The 20,206-nt window shown below is 43.9% G+C and overlaps 1 protein-coding gene across 2 annotated transcripts in view; it reads left to right on the forward strand.

The window, feature by feature from the left end:
- Positions 1-14,708: 14,708 nt before the first annotated feature.
- Positions 14,709-20,206, forward strand: part of atf6 (activating transcription factor 6) — a 248,852-nt gene continuing 243,354 nt past the window's right edge. The window contains exon 1 of one of the 2 annotated variants that reach the window (XM_052012103.1): positions 14,709-14,966. In XM_052012103.1, the coding sequence (XP_051868063.1) occupies positions 14,891-14,966 (76 nt within the window). In that variant the 5' untranslated portion in view covers positions 14,709-14,890. The remainder of the gene's footprint in view (positions 14,967-20,206) is intronic. The other variant, XM_052012104.1, reaches the window with a different exon arrangement.

A 20,206-nucleotide genomic window follows, 5' to 3' on the forward strand; every position in this document is an offset into this window, starting at 1 on the left:
AAGAGACATTCTCTCTCTCTACCTCACACACACACACAAACTCAACTTGCATTAAACTACCACTTTCAACATAATAAAACAGCAATTCACAGGAGTGTAAACAAACAAGAGTTGATAATGAGCCAACAAGAAAACACTTGGACAGGTGACCAAAAGCATGGTAAAGAGATCGATATTAAGAAGCACAGAGGAAAAGTGTGGAAAATGGAGAAGTTCTGGAAGGGAATCCCAGAGCTGAAGGCTGTTTAAGGCACTGTTGCCACTGATGGAAAAGTTAAAATTGGGGGTATGCAGTGGAAGTGCACTGATGTCTTGGACTGTAACAGACCAGGGGAGAATTGCAGGAACATGAGGGATGGAGCCATGAAAGGATTTTGAAAACTGTAAAAATTTAATAATCAAGATGCTCCTAGTCCAAGAGTCAGTCTACAGATTGGTGAGCACAGAGGAGATAAGTGAACAGGGCCTAATAGTTTGGATATCAACTGCAGGTTTTTAGATGAGCTCAAGTTTTCAGAGAGTGCATGGTGTTAGTCTGGCAGGGGAACACTGTATAGTCAAGATCAGAAGTTAAAAAATTCGGATTTCAACATCTGATAAGCTGAGGTGTGGGGAATATGGATGTATTGAGAGGTGAACAAAGACAGTTTTGGAGATTGAAGTGCATGGGGTTAGAGTCTCAGCTCAAGAATGAAATGGAATGATGGAGCAAAAACCAAACTGCTGGAGGAACTCTGCAGGTCGAGCAGCATCTGTGGGGGACAAAGGAATTGTCGACCCGAAATGTTGACAATTCCTTTCTCCCCCACAGATGCTTCTGGACCTGCTGAGATCCTCCAGCAGTTTGATTCTTTGCTCCAGATTCCAGCATCTGCAGTCTCTTATGTTTCAAATTTAATGATAGTTGCAAAATCCCTCTGGTACAGAATCAGACAGTGGCTGGGGGTGGGATAGAAACAATGGGTGGGAACAGAATTGTTCTGGTGTGACCTGAACTCTGTATCTGCAGAAGTTTAATGCAGCTTAGCTCTAGTTCTTAATGTTCTTTTGGGGAAATGTCATTCAATTAATCATCATCCTGGCATTAACTTTATGGCTTATTGAGTTCTGGTTAAAGATCAAGGTGTAAATTACAGCATCATGGCAGAGAGAGAATTCAATGTGAATTAGAAACGAACAGCAATCTGTCCATTCGGATGCAATAGAAAAAAAATACCTGGACAAAAAGCTTGAATGGATAATGAGACAGTTAAGCTAGGGGGTCCATGTAATTACATTCCAGTTGTGACAATTCAGAATAACCATGCAAATGGATGAGAAAGTGAAATGATAGAAGGGTAGGCTTTTATTTCATTTTCAGGATCTGGGCATTGCTAGCAAGATCAGCATTTATTGCCCATCCTTAACTGCCCATGAGGAGGTGGTGGTGAGCTGCTGCTGTACTTCTGATGGAGTTACTGCCACAGTGCTGTTGGGTGGTGAGTCCCAAGATTTGGACCCAGTGACAAAGAAGGATGGTGAAATAACTCCCATTCAGGATAGTGTGCAGGTTGGAGAGGAACCTGCAGACAGTGGTGTTTGTGACTTGCTGGAAGAGTCCTGTTGAGAGAGAAAGTGAGGTCAGAGTGGAGAGGCCCCAGGTCTCAGAGTTGAGAACACCTGTATTTCATTGACATTAATGACCTGCACTCTATGCAAACTGCTCGGATTTTTTGATGATATACTGGAAGGATCAATGGATTGAAAGCAAGCAGCTGAGAAAATTACAGAGTAAGTAGAACAAAGTTTAAATGGAGGGCAGAGATCAATGGCAGATGAAATTTAATGGAGACCAAGTACACAGGGATGAAAACTAAACATTACTTAACTCCATGAATATGAGTAAAATAGTCGAGGATGAAGCTGAAAAAGATTCAGGAACCTTTACAGAGCTAACACTCAAATATCTGACTAATGCAGAGAAAAGGTCTACAAACCCAATGAAATGTTGAACTCTAGTGACCAAGAGAGCTGTCATAATAATATTGTCCATAGCTCTGGGCACACTGCAGCTTTTGTACTGTGTCAGGCAGCATCTATGGAGGGAAGTGGACAGTCAATGTTTCGGGTCCAGACGAAGGGTCTTGACCCAAAACGTCGACTGTCCATTTCCCTCCATGGATCCTGCCTGACCTGCTGAGTTCCTCCAGCGTTTTGTGTGTTGCTCCAGATTCCAGCATCTGCAGTCTCTTGCGTCTCCAGCTTGAGCATTGTAATGAGTTTTGGTCACTGGGGCAATGGAGTCATTCAACTGCAAGCCAGAAAATAAACATAAGACAGATACTTCAAGGCAAAGCACCTGAATAAAGAGGAAAGACTGAAGACATTTGAGCTCTTCATCCTAACTAAGGGTAGGAGCTGGGAAGGAAAATATTGGTGATGAGTGAGTCTCAATGAGGAACATAGAGAGATATAAAGAGAGTGTTCATATGGAGAGAGTATTCACAAAGGAATGGATACAATGGTTAAGGATGAAACACTGTTAAGTCGAGTTTATTGTTATGTGCACAGGTACAGTGAGGTACAGGTACAATGAAAAACTTGCAGCAGCATTACAAGCACATAGATACAGACAACACACAGAAAATAAATTATGCATAAATTGTATGTAAACTGTACAAGAGAGTTAAGAGAGAAAAAAGACTGTAAAAACCAAGTGCAAAAGAAAAGACACAATCAGAGACAAATCCATGGTAGAGCAAGAGGTGGTTCGTAGTGTTCCATTGCTGTGGTAGGGTTAGGGTTGTGCAGGTCTGTTCAAACACCTGATGGTTGCAGGAAAGTTGCTGTTCTTGAACCAGGTGCTGCGGGACTTAAGGCTTCTGTACCTCCTGTCTGACGGTAGCAGTGAGAAAAATGCATGATCATGATGGTGGGGATCCTTGATAATAGATGCCACCTTCTTGAGGCAACACATCCTAAAGATGCTTTCAATGGAAGGGAGGGCTGTGCCGTGATGGACCAGGCTGTGTCCACTACTCTCTGCAACCTCTTTGGAATTGCCACAACAGGCCATGATGCAACCAGTCAGGATCCTTTCAACAGTGCATCTGGAGAAGTTTGTTGGAGTATTTGGTGACATGCCAAATCTCCTTAAGCTCCAAAGAAAGTAGAGGCACTGCTGTGCCTTTTTCATGATTGCACCTATGTGCTGGGCCCAGGACATATTCATATTTAAGAATCAACTTGATGCTGTGATGGGGATCTTTTGGATGTGACCGGATGGTGTTCCAATCATGGGTTAGGTGGTAACTACCTTATGTTTACTTGAGCCTGCTAACAGCTTGTTTATTACTCACAGTTGAGCATCACTGGATGTTGGAAAAGTGCAACAGTTGCAGATTCCATGGGGGAGAACTTGACTTTGCATGAAAGTGTAAAATGGGGAAGCCCACTTTACATCCCTCTCATCGTCATTGACAATAAAAATCAGGTACGATGTGAAGCCTACCAAGAAGGACTATGCTTGGAGTGATCTGAGCAAACTGCCAAATGTTGTGGTAAAATTGCCCAAATTTTGTGTTGAGGGCCTGCAACAAGCCATGATACAGCAGGAAGAGTACAAAGATGATGAGAAGCCAGGAGAGCAAAATGGGATTGGGCAGTTCTTTGTTTAAATGTCCCACAGGATGTTCCTCATTGGTATTTTATCATCAGTCTTCTACTGTCAGTGTTCGTCTTCAAAGCAAAAAAAATGATTACAGCAGGAATGGATGCAAGTTCATCAATGAGGAGATCGATGACAAACAAACAAATTGTTACTTGCTTCCCTTGTGGTAAATGTGTCATATTTCAATTGTATTGTTGAAGTGTCAGTACTTCAGGGCAAATTAAAATGGGGATGGGGTTGGGGGTTCTCAAGATTCCATGAATGGCTGTTTTGTATGATTAAGGAGTCGTCTGTTTTCTTCTTTGTCTATCTGTAATTTGATTAGTAAGCAAAAACTGTGAGAGATGGAGGTCCATAACAATGAACACATACTGATTAACCTAAACCAGCAGTACATGCACAAATCCACTATTCAGTTACGAAGTATCTGAAAGGATTCTGGCAGCACAGTGTGGAGTAGACTGTGGCTGCCAACGTGAGGTATTGGGTCCAGTTTGAATGATCATCTGGTCTTTTCCATCATTCTGAAATCTTCATTCTTTTGCACATGGGAAAAAAAAGATCAATGAGGGTGCCATCTCCCTTGTCCAACATACAGCTCTGGATCACCTTGACAATAAGACATATGCCAGGATGTTATTCATTGATTATGGCTCAGCCTTCAATACCATAATACCTGATAAACTAATTGTTAAACTATTGGACCTTGGCCTGGCGGCCCCCATCTGTAACTGGCTTCTTGACTTTCTGACCGGCAGACCTCAGTTGGTTAGAATTGGTCATAACATTTCATCCACCCTTACCCTCAATTCTGGTGCTTCCCAGGGTTGCGTGCTCAGTCCCCTGCTCTACCCTCTGCGAGGCCTAATACAGCATCAACTCAATCTTGTGTCATGATGTCTGAACAACAAACTAGCCATTAATGTCAGCAAGACAAGAGAACTGGTTGTTGGCCTAAGGAAGCAGGGGTTGCGGATGGGGTTGGTGAACACTACCCTGTCTTCATCAAGGAGCTGCTGTAGAGATAGTTGACTGCTTCAAGTTCCTTGGCATACTTATCATCAGAAACCTGTCTTGGTCCCACCATACTGATGTAGTGATCAAGAAAGTGCATCAGTGTCTGTACTTAGTTTGGAGGCTGAGAAGATTCGGCTCATCCACAGGGATTCTCTGGAACTTCTACAGATGCGTTATAGAAAGTATCCTGATAGGTTGTATCTTGGCCTGGAGTAACTGCTCTGAATCATCAGAACCTGCAGAGAGCAGTAAACACTGCCCAGTCCATCACAGACTCATGACTTCCTTCCATCTCGTCCACCTTCACGGTGTGTTGCATCAGGAAGGCTAACAGTATCGTCAAGGATGCCTGCCACTCTGGCCATTCCCTTTCCTCTCTTCTACTTTCTTGGAGAAGATACAGGAGCTTGAAAGCCTGGATGACTGGACTCAAGAACAGCTTCTTCCACGATGCTATCAGACTTCTGAACGAATCACCTCTTTCACATCCCCTTCCTTGTTGTGCTGCCACATTCTTGAACGCCTAACTCTATCTCTTCCGTTATTGCCACTTTAACATTTCTTTTCACACTACTTCAGTTTGCTACTATACTACACTACTATACTTTGCGCTATTCTGTGTTTTGCACTCGTCATTGTATTTATTATCATCATGTATACTGTTTACTCTATGAGCTTCATACAAGCAAGGAATTTCATTGCATTCTGGTGCATATGACAATAAACTTAATAACTTAATAACTAAGGTAGTGTGTTGACAACCAGTACAGCCCTGCAAGCTCAGGAATTGTGAGTAAGGGCTATGGGTTTTTCCACTGAGGTTATCAAATTGACCCTTGGTTTGGGCTGTCCTGTGAGATGGGTGTGGAGATTGAGAATGGGGCTGAGTAGGTGCTAAGAGTTAGTTGATGTCACTGAGTTGAAAGGAGGAGAGGAGTGTGATTTATTCCTGTGGTTGCCATTATCACCACCAATGTACACTGTGCAGACTGCACAATTATTTGTGCCATGTACCTGAATTTCACTTCAGTTCTTTACCCTATCTTCCAAGATGTCTGAAGTAATTATAATAAACATATATTCAGAGTATAACAGGCAATACATCGTAAGGGCGTTCAACTTCTCACAGTCACAAGCCAGAGGGAAGATAGATGATATTAAGCAGAGGGGGAGGGGTGAGACAGGGGTCGGTAGTTGATACCATTTGCCCATCATTCCTAACCCCTTCTCAGTCCACCTATCAGCCCTTGATCAGCCATCTATCACCTTTCTTCCCTCTCCACTCTCAGTCCTGATGCAGGGTCTTGACCTGAAACTTCGACAGTTCCTTTCCTCCCCACAGATGCTGCTTGACTTGCTGAGTTCCTCCAGTAGTTTGTTTTTTGGGTGAGCAACAATTATTTGCTTTGCCACTGACAACCATCTCTTATGCACACAAATGCAAAAACACAGCCATATACAGACATGGACAAGTGCATAAACACAGTAACATATATGCAGAGAGGCATAAACAGAAGACACCTAAAGATACAATAAACTCAAACACTATTGAACACATAGGACAAATCCAGTAGATACAAATACTCACAGAATTAATATCAGACACATACCCATACATTGCTACACATTCTAGACAAATGCAATTTTATCACAACCTCAATTAGCATTAGTCACTCTGTCCTCAAAGACCAACATTCACTACTGAGTTACAAAATGAAAGACTTATCATACTTCCAAGATGGAAAGAAGATGGATTTATATAAAGTCTTTCATATTGTCAGGATGCCCAAAGTGTTTCTTTTAATAACTATTTACTTTTTAAGGATCCTCATTTGTATTTTCATAAGTAAGGCACGCTTTTACAAAAAACCAACATAGTCTGAATCATGTTGCTCAGGTGACTACATTTAAAAGTCTCTAAGGCTTTTTGGGAGAACTAAACACACTGAAGGCACCATATAAATGCGGACCCTTTTGTTTCTTTTTCCCAGTCAATATCCAGGGCACTACTGGAGCAGACATTAATTATGGACAAATTCTGTTTGGAAATGATGCTTCCATTGGTTGAAGAGACTACGATCGCCACTGTGAGTAAGAGCACAGTGTGTAGAAACTAAAGGATGCAAACAAACTTCCCACAGCTCTTGAAAGGGTTCCAATATTGTACCAAGAACATACAACAGCAACCTCTATTTATAAACAGCTTCTAACATAGTAAAACATCCCAAGGCACTCCACAGGAACGTTATCAAATAGAATTTGTCAGGGTTCTGCATGGAGATTTATTATGACAGATGGTGGATTTTAATGAGCTTCTTTAAGGAGAGAAGGGTAGGAGTGTGAAGTTGTTAAAGAGAGAAATCCAGAGCTTAGGACTGAGGCAGCTGAAGACATTTTATGATGTCATGCCAGACTTTGCTCCTTTCACCGAAGCTGCCAGACAGATAAGCCAGTAGCTCGGGTTTTGCATGAGATTTTTTAAAAATCCTGTTCATTGGTTGACACACGGTAGAAAATTGACACATATGTTTAACATTGTTAAAATCTGTATTTCCTGTCTCCATTCATTGTGATTTCGTGCCCGTCCAGAGATGGTGACAATAAAAGACAATATCACCATCTGGTGGATAAAAGTGTCCTTTCTTGGAACTGAATCAATCTCAGCAACATCTGAGGTTCAAAGTAGGATTCTGAATTTATAAAAAGCCTTTTGTAATCATAAAATCATACAGCATTCCCAGAAGTCATTCAGCCTCAACAGGATGAGGATTCAAATGTTCTCATTCCCCTGGTCTTTCCCTGTGTTTTTAACTTACATAACAGAAAAAATCAATCTATACCTCTGGCACAAACTAAAAGAATCATCTTCCACTATCTCTACAGGTAGGATTTTCCAGATCCCAACAGTTCCAAGTGTAAAATAAATTCTTCTGATCTTGCCTCTAGATCTACAACTAATAATTTTGTATCCACGACCTTCAGCAATTGGCCCACTTGCAGCGGGAATAATTTTTCTTGATGAAAATTATCTTGATTCTCTTTCGAGAGAGGACAGCCTGAGCTTTCCCAACCTCTCCTCAACGGAGGCTGCTTATTACTGGCAATGCCCGGTTAACATCTTCTGCACCCTCTCTGAGTTACATGGATGTTTCCTGAACTGCAGTGAACAGGATTGTCCAGAATATACTCACGGATGCCCAACAACTGACTTACAAAATTCCCCAAGTATATATCCAACTGCAAGTTAGTGCTGAATCTTCCTTTCTCACACAGCCCACTCCACCTTTTCGTGTAGTGCTTGCCTCTTCATTACAATTTTCTCCGTAAAATATTTTCCCTGGTCTACTGCTTCTTTTATGCAGGAAAATGTATTCAAGTGCTTGAACAGCAGCTGGTGTCCCTGCAGTACATGTGCAAGGCTGAGAGCTATGTGAATAAAAAAATTCCAGGGGGTGGTTAAACCACAGCTTAAGTGCGTAAGCAAGTGATGAGCAGTAGAGTGTCAAGGAGGACTGAGAATGTAACACTGACAGCTAACACTTTACCTTGAATTCAGATGAAATACTGGTGAAGGCTAAAGTTTCTTGAGGAAATAACACCAAAGATAATAGCCAAAATACAGGAAGGATGTGATAGCACCAGAGAGGGATGGAAAAATTTTATGGTGCAGAAAGGAGGATCTTTAGCCTGTCATATCCATGTTGGCCAAATAAGGAGCTGTTTATCTTGATCCTATTTTGCACCTTATGGTCTGCAGTGTTGCAGGGTAAAAATCAGAAATCGGAAGGATTGAATAGAGCAAATTGAGCAAGTCCAAGAAGACTCTGCCTCAGTGTTAGTGGACATAGTTTGAAAAATAAGTCTGGTGAGCTGAAGTCACAAGGTATCACATGGGTCTCCGATGTCATAGAAGAGAGACCTGGCTCAAAAAAAGGACTGGATTGGGAAGATAGTATTTCTGGCTTCTTCTTGATGGGCTCTCCCTCAGGATCAAGAATAACTTACTTCTATTCTGGCTTTTTGGATTCCAAGGTGGCCAATGAGGCCCATGTCAGAACTGCCATACAGTTCTGAAGGGACAAGTGAGTGGATTGTTTGTGAAGTGCTATGCTCCTTCTGCTGCTTATGCAAGGCCTCAGTGTGCTCCTGATGCATGGCCTTGAGATTCTCAATACTATCCCAAATGCTCCTTTCCCACTTTGACTAGTCATGGGTCTGGACTCAGTGGGAATGGTGCATTTCTGCAAGGAGACTCCTGAGAGAAGGGAAGTGGTCCATGTTTTCCAGGGTCTCACTTTGACTGATGGAGGGCAGTGTGCCGCAGGATGGACAGTTTGGGAGAAGTCCTTTGTATTGCTGATGTGTGTAAGGCCCATCCTCTCATGTATGTCAGTGAAGGCACTGATGATGCTACAGAGCTCAACCTCTGAGCATGTTCAATGGCAAGATTCATCTGAGGACTGGGTAACGTTGGTTCTGAAGTGTCATCACTTTTGGTTGAACAGTTTCTCATTAGTTCTGTGGGAAGTCTGTTGGAGATGAGATGTAACATTGCAACAACATTGAGAAAAGATTCTGACTATCTACCTTTCTATGCCTCTTAATATTTAACAAACCTGTCAGGTCACCCCTCAGCCTCCTTTGCTTGAAGGAAAACAAGCCTAGCCTATCCAATCTCTCCTTATAACTAATGTCCTTCAGTCCAGGCAACACCTTGGTGAATCTCCTCTGCATTCTCTCTAGTGCAACTACAACCTTCCCATAGTGCAGCAACTAGAACTGCACACAATACTTCAAGTGCAGTCTAACCAGTACTTTGTGAAGTTGTAACATAACTTCCCAATTTTTTTATTTTCTATGTCCCAAACTATGAAGGCAAGCATACCACATGCCATCTTCATCACCCTATCTACCTGTGTTGCCATTTTCAGGAAACAATGGACTTCACCCCCAAAGTCCCCTCTGTTCATCAACATTCCTTATCGCCCTACTATTTACTGTATATGTCCTACCCCTATTTGACTTCCCAAATGCATGACCTTACACTCGTTGGTATTAAATTCCATTTGCCAATGCTACGTCCAACTTTCCATCTTATCTATATCTTGCTGCAGCCTGAAACAAACTTCCTTGAAATCTACAGCACCACCAATTATCATATCGTTCACAAACTTACTCATCATTCCTCCTGCATTCACATCTAAGTCATGAATATATGTCACAAACAAGGGTCACAGCACCAATCCCTAGGGTACACCCACTGATTACAATCAGGAAAGCATCCTTCCACCACCACCCTCTGCTTCCTATCACCATCCCATGGGCTTGACCAGCCTATCATGTGGGGTCTTGTCAAATGCCTTACTGAAGTCCATATAGATAACATCTACCACCCGACCTTCATCAATCTTCTTAATTACCTTCTCAAAAAACTCAATCAAATTGGTGACACAGGATTTCCCCCACACAAACCCATGCTGACTATCCCTGATCAGTCCCTGCCTTTCCAAATGTACATAAATCCTTAGAATTTTATCCGATAACTTCCCCACCACTGATGCAAGACTCACTGTCTTGTAGTTACCCAGCTTATTCCTGCTGCCCTTCTTAAATAAAGGAACAACACCGGCTAACCTCTAGTCTCGTGGTTCCTTGCCCACGACTAACGAAGATGTGAAAATCCCTGTCAGGGCCCCAGCTGTCACTTCCCTTACTTCCCACAGCATCCTGGGATAGATCTGATTTGGCCCTGTGGACTAATCAAACCTTATGCATTCCACGACATCTAACACCTACCCCTTCTTAATACTGACATGTTCCATACCACCCCTCCCTGAATTCACTATCTTCCATGTCTTTCTCCTTGGTGAATATAGTTGGTAAGTATTTATTTGGAACCTTGCCCACTTCCCTGGCTCCACACATACATTACACCTCTGATTTCTGAGGGGATCCACTCTTTCCCTGGCTTCTCTTTTGCTCCTGATGTACTCATAGAATGTCTTGGGATTCTCCTTATCTTGTCAAGGCTGCATCCTCAGCCCTCTACTCTACTCCCTATACACTCATGACTGTGTGGCCAGATTCTGCTCTAACTTCATCTACAAGTTTGCAGATGATAGCACCGTAGTAGGCCGTATCTCAAACAGCGACGAGTCCGAGTACAGGAAGGAGATGGAGAGCTTAGTGGAATGGTGTCATGACAACAACCTTTCCCTCAATATCAACAAAAGAGCAGGTCATTGACTTCAGGAAAGGAGGTGGTGTACATGCACCTGTCTACATCAATGGTGCTGAGGTCGAGAGGGTTGAGAGCTTCAAGTTCCTGGGAGTGAACATCACCAACAGCCTGTCCTGGTCAAATCACGTAGATGCCACGGCCAAGAAAGCTCACCAGTGCCTCTACTTCCTCAGGAGGCTAAAGAAATTTGGTTTGTCCCCTTTGACTCTCACCAACTTTTACAGATGCACCATAAAAAGCATCCTATCTGGATGTATCACGGCTTGGTACAGCAACTGCTCTGCCCAGGACCGGATGAAGCTGCAGAGAGTTGTGGACACAGCCCAGCGCATCACGGACACCAGCCTCCCCTCCTTGGACTCTGTTTTTACCTCTCGTTGTCTTAGTGAAACAGCCAGCATAATCAAAGACCCCACCCACCTGGGACATTCTCTCTTCTCTCCTCTTCCATCGGGTAGAAGATACAGGTGCCTGAGGGCACATACCACCAGACTTAAGGACAGCTTCTACCCCACTGTGATAAGACTATTGAATGGTTCCTTTATACAATGAGATGGACTATGACCTCATGATCTACCTTGTTGTGACCTCGCACCTTATTGCACTGCACTTTCTCTGTAGCTGTGACACTTTACTCTGTACTGTTACCGTTTTTACCTGTACTACATCAATGCACTTTGTACTAACTCAATGTAAATGCACTGTGTAATGAATTGACCTGTACAATTTGTCAGACAAGCTTTTCACTGTACCTTGGTACAAGTGACAATAATAAACCAATACCAATACCAAGAATACTTCATGGCTCCTTCTTGACTTCCTTATTTCTTTCTTAAGTTCTCTCCTACAATCTCTATTTTCTTCAGGAGACTCACAACATTTCAAGTGCCCATACCTGTCTTATGCTTTCTTTTTATACTTGATCAAACCTTCAATATCCTTTACCATGCACAGATCCCTAATCTTGCCATCTTTGCCTTTCACCCTCACTAGAATATGCTAGCCCTGAACTCTTACAAACTATCTTTAAAAGACTCTCACTTGTCAGATGTCAGTTCACCTGTAAGCATCTGCTCCCAATCTCCTTTATCCAGATCCTCTCTTATGCTATTGAAATCAGCCTCCCTCAAATTTAGGACCTTACCTTGAGAACCAGACTTGGACCTTAAAACTCACAGAACCACACCCCGACCCATGCTCCCTAACCTGCCTCTGTCCACTCTGCTGACTGGACTTGCTTGATTTATCCTCTACATTTGAGTCAGTCTCACCATCTGTTGCATTGCTACTGTCTCCCACACCTACAAGGCACAAGTTAGGAGTGCGATGGAATACTCTCAACTTGCCTGAATGAGTGCAGTCCCAGGGTATGGCTGCAGGTGGTCCTCAGGCCCGAATGAATTTGTCCTTTTTATTATGAAGTGGACAGATGTGGGTAATTTTCCACATTGTTGCATAGATGCCAGTGTTGTAACTCTACTGGAAAAGCTTGAGTAGAGGTGCAGCTTGTGCTAGAGTGTAGGTCTTCATGGTAGGTTGGTCCAAAAGGTTAGAGCCTGGGCTAGTTGGCAAATTGCTGACTGGACTTGCTTGATTTATCCTTTACTTGCTTGATTTATCCTCAAAATTGGCTTGCTAATAGGAGGCAGAGCGTGGTGCTGGAGGGTTCCTTTTCTAATTGGAAGTCTGTGACCAGTGGTATATCACAAGGATCAGTACTGGAACCGTTGACATTTGTGATATACTGTACATTAACAGCTTGGATGTGAATGTAGAAGCTATGATTGGTAAATTTTAAGATGACATGAGGATTTGTGGTATTGCAGATCGCGAGGAGGATTGTCTTAGGGTACAGCACAATATTGATCAGCTGGAAAGTTGGGTGGAGCAATGGCAGATGGAATTTAATCCTGACAACTGTGAAGTCATGCAATTTGGAAGATCAAAGGCTGCTCAGACATGCCCAGTAAATGGTAGGGCCCTTGTGAGTCTTGATGAACAAGTCCATTGTGCCCTGAAAGTGCAGCACAGATAGAAAGGGTGGTGAAGAAGGCACATATGATGCTTGCCTTCATTTGCTGTTGCATAGAATATAAGAGCAGGGACATTATGTTGTAACTTTATAAAACACCTTAAATATTTCTGTGCAGTTCTGGTTGCCACACTATGGGAAGGATGTGATTGTACTGGAGAGAGTGTAGAAGAGATTCACCAGGATGTTGCCCGGATTGGAGCATTTTGGTTATAAAACGAGATTAGATAGACTGGGCTTGTTTTCCCTGAAGCTCAGGAGGCTGACATGATCAAGATATATACAATTATGAGGGAGATAGAGAGGGTAGATAGTAGCAACCTTTCTCCCTTGGTGGGAATGCCTGAAACCAGAGGGCATTGATGCAAAGTCAGAGGTAGGAAGTTTAGAGGAGATCTGAGGTGGAAGTTTTTCACACAAAGTGATTGGAATCTGGAACATGCTGCCAGTGGAGGTGACAGAGGCAGGTACTCTCACGACATTTTAGAAGTATCTGGGCAATCACTTGAATCACCAAGACATACAAGGCGAGGGACCAAATGTAGGTAAATTGGACGAGAATAGACAAGTATGATGGTCGGCATAGACATAGTAGGACAAACGGCCTGTTTCTCTGCTGTAGGACTTGATGAATTTCTACGACCCCCGTCCCCACAGACATTCAATCTGACCTGCTGGTCATGAGATCACTTAGCTCTGTCCATTGAGATCTTGGGGTCCAGAACTCCCTGAAAGCAGCCACAAATGCAGATAGAGTGGTAAAGGTGGTGTATGGCATGCTTGCCTTCACTGGTCAGGGCAATGAGTATAAGATTAAGGAAGTCACATTGCTGCTATAACATTGGTTAAGCTGCACTTGGGAGTATCATGTGCAATTCTGGTCACCCCATTACAGGAATGTGGAGGCTTTGGAAAGGGTGCAGAAGAGGTTTACCAGGATGCTGCCTGGATTAAAGGGTATGAGCTACAAGGCTGGACAAACTGGGGTTGTTTTCTTTGGAGCATCAGTGATTGAGGGGAGACCTGATAGAAGTTTGTAAAATTATGGGAGGCATAGATAGAGCAGACAGTCAGAATATTTTTCCCGGAATAGAATAGAAAGTACCAGAGGGCATGCATTTAAGGCAAGGGCGGAACGTTTAAAGGAGATGTGCGTGATAATTTTTTTTACACAGACTGGTGGGTGCCTGGAATGGGCTGCCAGGGGTAGTGATGGAGGCAGAAACAATAGCGGCGTATGGGAGGCTGTTAGATGGACACATGAATGTGCAGGAAATGGTGGGATATGGATCATGCACAGGCAGGGCCAGTTCCTGCACTGTGCTATTCTATGTCCTATTGCCCGCTGCTTTTGCTGTCTAACGCACATGTAGTCCTGTACTGTTGGCACCTCATCATCTGAAGGTCGACCTGTGTCGCCCCAGCACGTCCTTCCACATTCCTTGCCCCACGACAAGACTCCGCAGCAATTTTTCAGTCTCAGACGTTCAGAGGCATTTAAATTCTCCTGATCGCTTTGAATAAAAAAAATACATTAAATAATCAATAATTAAAACACTGAGAAAATTAAAACATTAACAAAAGTTGACCTGACCTTTACCTGGTTTATCCCCGGAACAGGGGCGTTCATTCACCCCAGTGGGCCGCGCTCCGGCAGCACGTTTGGCGGCGGGCCCAACGGACTCCCGCCGGCGGGGCCGCCGACTTCTCGCTGGTCCAACTGCGCGATTTTGAGCTGTCGCTGTTTGACCCTTCGGACTCACCGTAGTCGTCAGAAGGTTGTTGTGAAGCAGGACGTGTTGTTTGCGACGGGAAGCCCGAGATCCCGGACCGTGGTCGCGGAGGAAGAAAACCGGCGGAGGGAGCAGAGAGGGAGAGGAAGCAGAGCGGCACAGAACCAGGAGAGGAAGTAAACCGGGAGACGACACCAGCCGGGACGGGGAGCTGGGGCATGGCGGCCGACTTCAGCGAGCTCATGAACCCCGCGGGCTGCGAGATTGGCAGCGGGTCCCGGGACCGGGATTGGGGTGAGTGTCGGGGGTCTCGCAGTAGGTCGAGGGTGGGATCTGACGTATCGGCCTTTCATGAAGATCTCTCTCTCCTGATCGTGTAATTGCACGTTGAGTGATACACTACATTTACCGGCCGGTGACCATGATCATGGGTTTCTGTGAAGAGCAACGAGCACTAGGATGACAGTAGGTTGTCAACTGTATCGAGTTCGCAGATGTGTTTATGAAAAGAGAAATAAAAGACCGCAGATGCTGGAATCTGGATGAAAAACAAGATGCTGGGGGAACTCACCATTGAAGGGTCCTGACCTGAAACGTTGACGGTCTGCTTTTCTCCACGGATGCTGCCTGACCTGCTGAGTTCCTCCAGCATCTTGTTGTGTTTATGAAAATGTATTTTTGTTGAGTTTGTAAATCGGTGGCTGTTCTAATTTAATCAGTATCAGCCCTAGGCCCTTTAAGTACTCCCCTCTGATTTGTTCAGACGAATTTCGTGTCTCCTCATTTGTCCGATGTTGGTGGTTCAGGTTTGAGATTTTGGCCTAATGCTGCTGGTCGTATCTTCCTCCTTCGGAGGAATTTCCGGTCGTGGAAGCGTTGAGACTTCATTCCATTGGTGACAGCAAATGTTTAAATGACTCACAAATGATTTGCAACACGAGTGAGTTTGCGATCATGGAATTCAGAACTATTGCGATGGATTTTTCCAGGCAAAGCCCGCCTCCCCTATTGACTGCATCAAACGCCTAGGGCAGGACAATGAAAATCATGTAGAAATTTTAAGTTTAGTTTCTGGAGTTTCACACAACCATTGAGCTTTAACCACCGTGTCAATGGTTTCTTAGGGCTGTACTGATTCTTAGCAATGATCTCTTCAATGATTTTTACGAGCCTTCAGCAGAATTATGGCTGGATAGTAAGGAAATGAGCAGATGATCGTCAGAGGATGGCAAGCTCTCCAATGTGAGGAGTCTACAGATGTGTATAATCTTATGTTTGCTGAATACCACATCTGAATCTTGCATGCACTGGACTATAGACTATTCTTCTTCAGTTTATGACACCCTTGGTCTCACAGTCAAAGTTAAGGATGAAGAAGTGATACACCAGTCTTTCCCTGGTCATGCTAAAAGGTTCTGGCAATGAACATTTCCCCCATCTTGGCAATGCAGCCTCTGTTGTCAATATCAATGCCTGACTATTCAGATCAAGCGTAGCTTTTGACAGATTACATGCAAATATGTGAGAGTGTAGCAGTATCATGGTAAATGATGGCAACTATCATTTTGGTTTCATGTATGCATGCAAACAGGGATGGTGCACAGAGAGTATACAGCAAAGTTCCACTACTTGCATATGGATTGTCTGGGAAAGCTCATGAGGATCAGTCATGATCTCATTAAATGGTGATGTCAGTTTGAGGGGCCAAGTGGCCTACTCCTCCTCCTGAATCTTATAAAATGGCAAAATAAACTCCCAGACTCTGATGTTCTTGCGTGGCCAGGAGTTTGAAGCATTCATATTGCTGCTGATGAGATTGCAGAAGAGAATGGGCAAGCCATGTTGGCATTTGCATAATTGAGCTAAAAGAGGGAAAGCACTCTAAGGGAGACTCAAAGGTGCATTGCAGGAACTTTTTGCAGGCATTTCAAATGGCCTTGAGAATCTTGTTCATGATCTCTTCCTCTTGGTAATGCCTTATTCATACTGGGCAGAGTCAAACTGTTGAAGTGGAGCAGAAGGATGAGTGGTGTAAATCCTGCAAAGGCAGCGTGTTTGTGTTGCTCATGGTGCCTCAGGTGGTTTTTCTCACCCAATGTGCCACAGACAGTTCAACGCACAAATTGGCTTGCCAGATACCTGTGTATTTGCATAAGCCAAACCACTAATATGGCCATCTTGAAGATGAACTGAAAGAATGGAGTTAGCTGAAGGATTCTGATCTTGTTCAAAATTAGATTCAATGTAATAAGATGAGTAAAAAAAATCCTGTAATGCAGCATAAGTATGCAATCCAGCATGTTTATATGACGCCTCTAATATAGAGAAATGTTCCATGTAATGTCACATGATTTTTTTTGCGGGGGGGGGGGGAAGGGGGGCTCTGCACGTTGCTGAAAAAACCCGCCATTTATTCTCCATTCCTTACTGTTGTTGAGAAGGTAGTGGTGAATCACCTTCTTGAATTACCATATTCCTTCTTGTGGAGGTGCTCCTAGCAATTTTGAAGGAACAATGATGAGTCCTGAAATGAGGATGGTATGTGACTTGGAAGAGAACTTGTAGGTGATGGTGTTGATGTGTGCCTGAAGCCTTTGTTCTTGGTGATAAAGATTGAGTTATTGGGAGCTGCTGTTGGAGTAGCTGAGGCAAGAAGATGCTGTGCATTTTCTGGACATGGTATGCTGTGGCTGCAGTGTGCTGGTGGTGGAGCTGTCAAGTTGGCTGCTTTGTTCTGGATGGGTTTGTCAAGGAGTTAAATCCTGTTTTCAGGATCCATCTCTCTCCTATTCCTTCTATTCTCATCCAGAGACAGTCCCTCATTTATTAGTGCAGTGTCAGTTTGATCCATTTTGTCATCTTTGTCTTACTGCAGCAACCAATAGTCCATCTACAACATCATCTCCATTTTCCACTTCAGTTGTGTCGCATCCAAGTTATTGGGACTGAGCCAGTCAGGAGCATGGAATTGATTGCTTCTGACAGTTCATATGAGGATTTTGCTCTCCACGTGGGTCTGATGATCAAGTCTCATCTCTTTGGTACTTTACTTTCTTGAGATAGCACTTTCGGTATCTCTTACTACCATAGTGACAGCTGGTTTTTCTGCCTGCTGTTGATGCCCTGGATTCACTTGGAGAAATCTTAGAGTGGACTCATTGTTTCTTATTTCACTACAACTAAGTGGCGACTTGCTAGTTAATCAGGCCTCAGATCTTGAGCGTTAGTAAAATGAGTTCTCAATTCATTACTGCCAGTTATTGAAGCTGAGAATGTGTTACAACGGGGTGTTGTCCCTTATCTGTGCTGCTTTGGTTCTGATATGTAGTTATGTTTATTTCATAGAACCTTAAATGTGACTGATAGCTTCTCAAAACAATTATGGACTCAGAATCCTGCGATCAATCAATGCTGGAGCTTTACTCTTTTGATTAAATCATTATCAATAGTCTTGCATATTTTCTTAACATTCTCTGAGAACTTAGAACCATAGAAACCATAGAACAATACAGGCCCTTTGGCCCACCATGTTGTGCCGCCCTTCAAACCACACCTGAGACTATCTAACCCCTTCCTCTCACATATCCCTCTATCTTAAATTCCTCCATATGCTTATCTAACAATCTCTTGAACTTGTCCAACGTATCAGGCTCCACCACCACCCTCGGCAGCGCATTCCATGCACCAACCACTCTCTGGGTAAAAAACCTCCCTCTGACGTCTCCCTTGAACTTCCCACCCATTGCCTTAAAGCCATGCCCTCTTACCTGTGAGGCGACTTTCAGTGATCTGTGGATATGAACCCCCAGATCCCTCTGCTCCTCCACACTGCCCAGAATCCTGCCATTCACCTTGTACTCCACCTTGGAGTTTGTCCTTCCAAAGTGTACGACCTCAAACTTCTCTGGATTGAATTCCATCTGCCACTTGTCAGCCCAGCTCTGCATCCTATCAATATCCCTCTGCAAACTTCGACAGCCCTCCACACTATCCACAACACCACTGATCTTTCTGTCGTCTGCAAACTTGCTAACCCAGCCTTCTACCCCCTCATCTAAGTCATTAATAAATATCACAAAAGTAGAGGTCCCAGAACTGATCCCTGTGGGACACCACTAGTCACAGCCCTCCAATCCGAACGCACTCCCTCCACCACAACCCTCTGCTTTCTACAGGCAAGCCAATTCTGAATCTACACAGCCAAGCCTCCCTGGATCCCTTGGCCTCTGACCTTCTGAAGAAGCCTACCATGAGGAACCTTGTCAAACGCCTTACTAAAATCCATGTAGACCATATCCACCGCACTACCCTCATCAGTCTTCCTGGTCACCTCCTCAAAGAACCCCATCAGGCTTGTGAGGCAAGATCTTCCCTTCACAAAGCCATGCTGTCTGTCCCAAATCAGTCCATTATTCTCTAAATACTCATAGATCCTATCTCTAAGAATCCTTTCTAACAGCTTACCCACCACAGACGTAAGGCTCACCGGCCTGTAATTCCCTGGACTATCCCTACTACCTTTCTTGAATAAGGGGCCAACATTCGCCACCCTCCAATCCTCCGGGACCATCCTCGTGGACAACAAGGACTCAAAGATCCTAACCAACGGTTCAGCAATCTCCTCCCTTGCCTCACGAAGCAGCCTGGGGAATATTCCATCAGGCCCCGGGGACTTATCTGTCCTAATATTTTCTAACAACTCCAACACATCCTCTCTCTTAATACCTACATACTCTAGATCATTACCCTCACTAACACTGTCCTCAGCATCATCAAGACCTCACTAACACTGTCCTCAGCATCATCAAGACCCCCCTCCTTGGTGAATACTGAAGAGAAGTATTCATTGAGAACCTCACCTACTTCCACAGCTTTCAGGCACATCCTCCCACCTTTGTCTTTAATCGGACCTACCTTTACTCTAGCCATCCTTCTGCTCTTCACATACAAGAAAAAAGCCTTGGGATTCTCCTTAACCTTACTCGCCAAAGCCTGTTCATGTCCCCTTCTCACTTTCCTCAGCCCTTTCTTGAGTTCCTTCCTTCCTACTCTATATTCCTCATGAGCCCTGTCTGATCCTTGCTGCTTACACCTTATGTAAGCTGCCGTCTTCTTCCTAACTAGTTGTTCTACCTCTCTCGTCACCCATGGTTCCTTCACCCTACCATTCCTTCTCTGCCTCACCGGGACAAACTTACCCCTAACATCCTGCAAAAGATCCCTGAACATCGACCACATCTCCATAGTACATTTCCCTTCAAAAATGTCACCTTAGATCTTCAACCATTCTCATATGTGGCAACTCCCAAATGTCTGGAAGACAATACACACTGTCCATTCTTCTATTACGTGATGGCTGTTTTAACCCTTTGATTACCAAAGCCTCATTTGCTGGAAAGTTGCAAATGGAATTGAACATTGCATTCATCAGCGAACATCCCCACCTCTGACCTTTCATTGGAAGGAAGGTCATTGATGAAGCAGCTGATGTTGGTTGGGCCAAGGGCATTGCTTTGAGGAATCACGCAATGATG

This window comes from Pristis pectinata, chromosome 3 (genome assembly GCF_009764475.1).
Source record: "Pristis pectinata isolate sPriPec2 chromosome 3, sPriPec2.1.pri, whole genome shotgun sequence".
NCBI lineage: Eukaryota > Metazoa > Chordata > Chondrichthyes > Rhinopristiformes > Pristidae > Pristis > Pristis pectinata.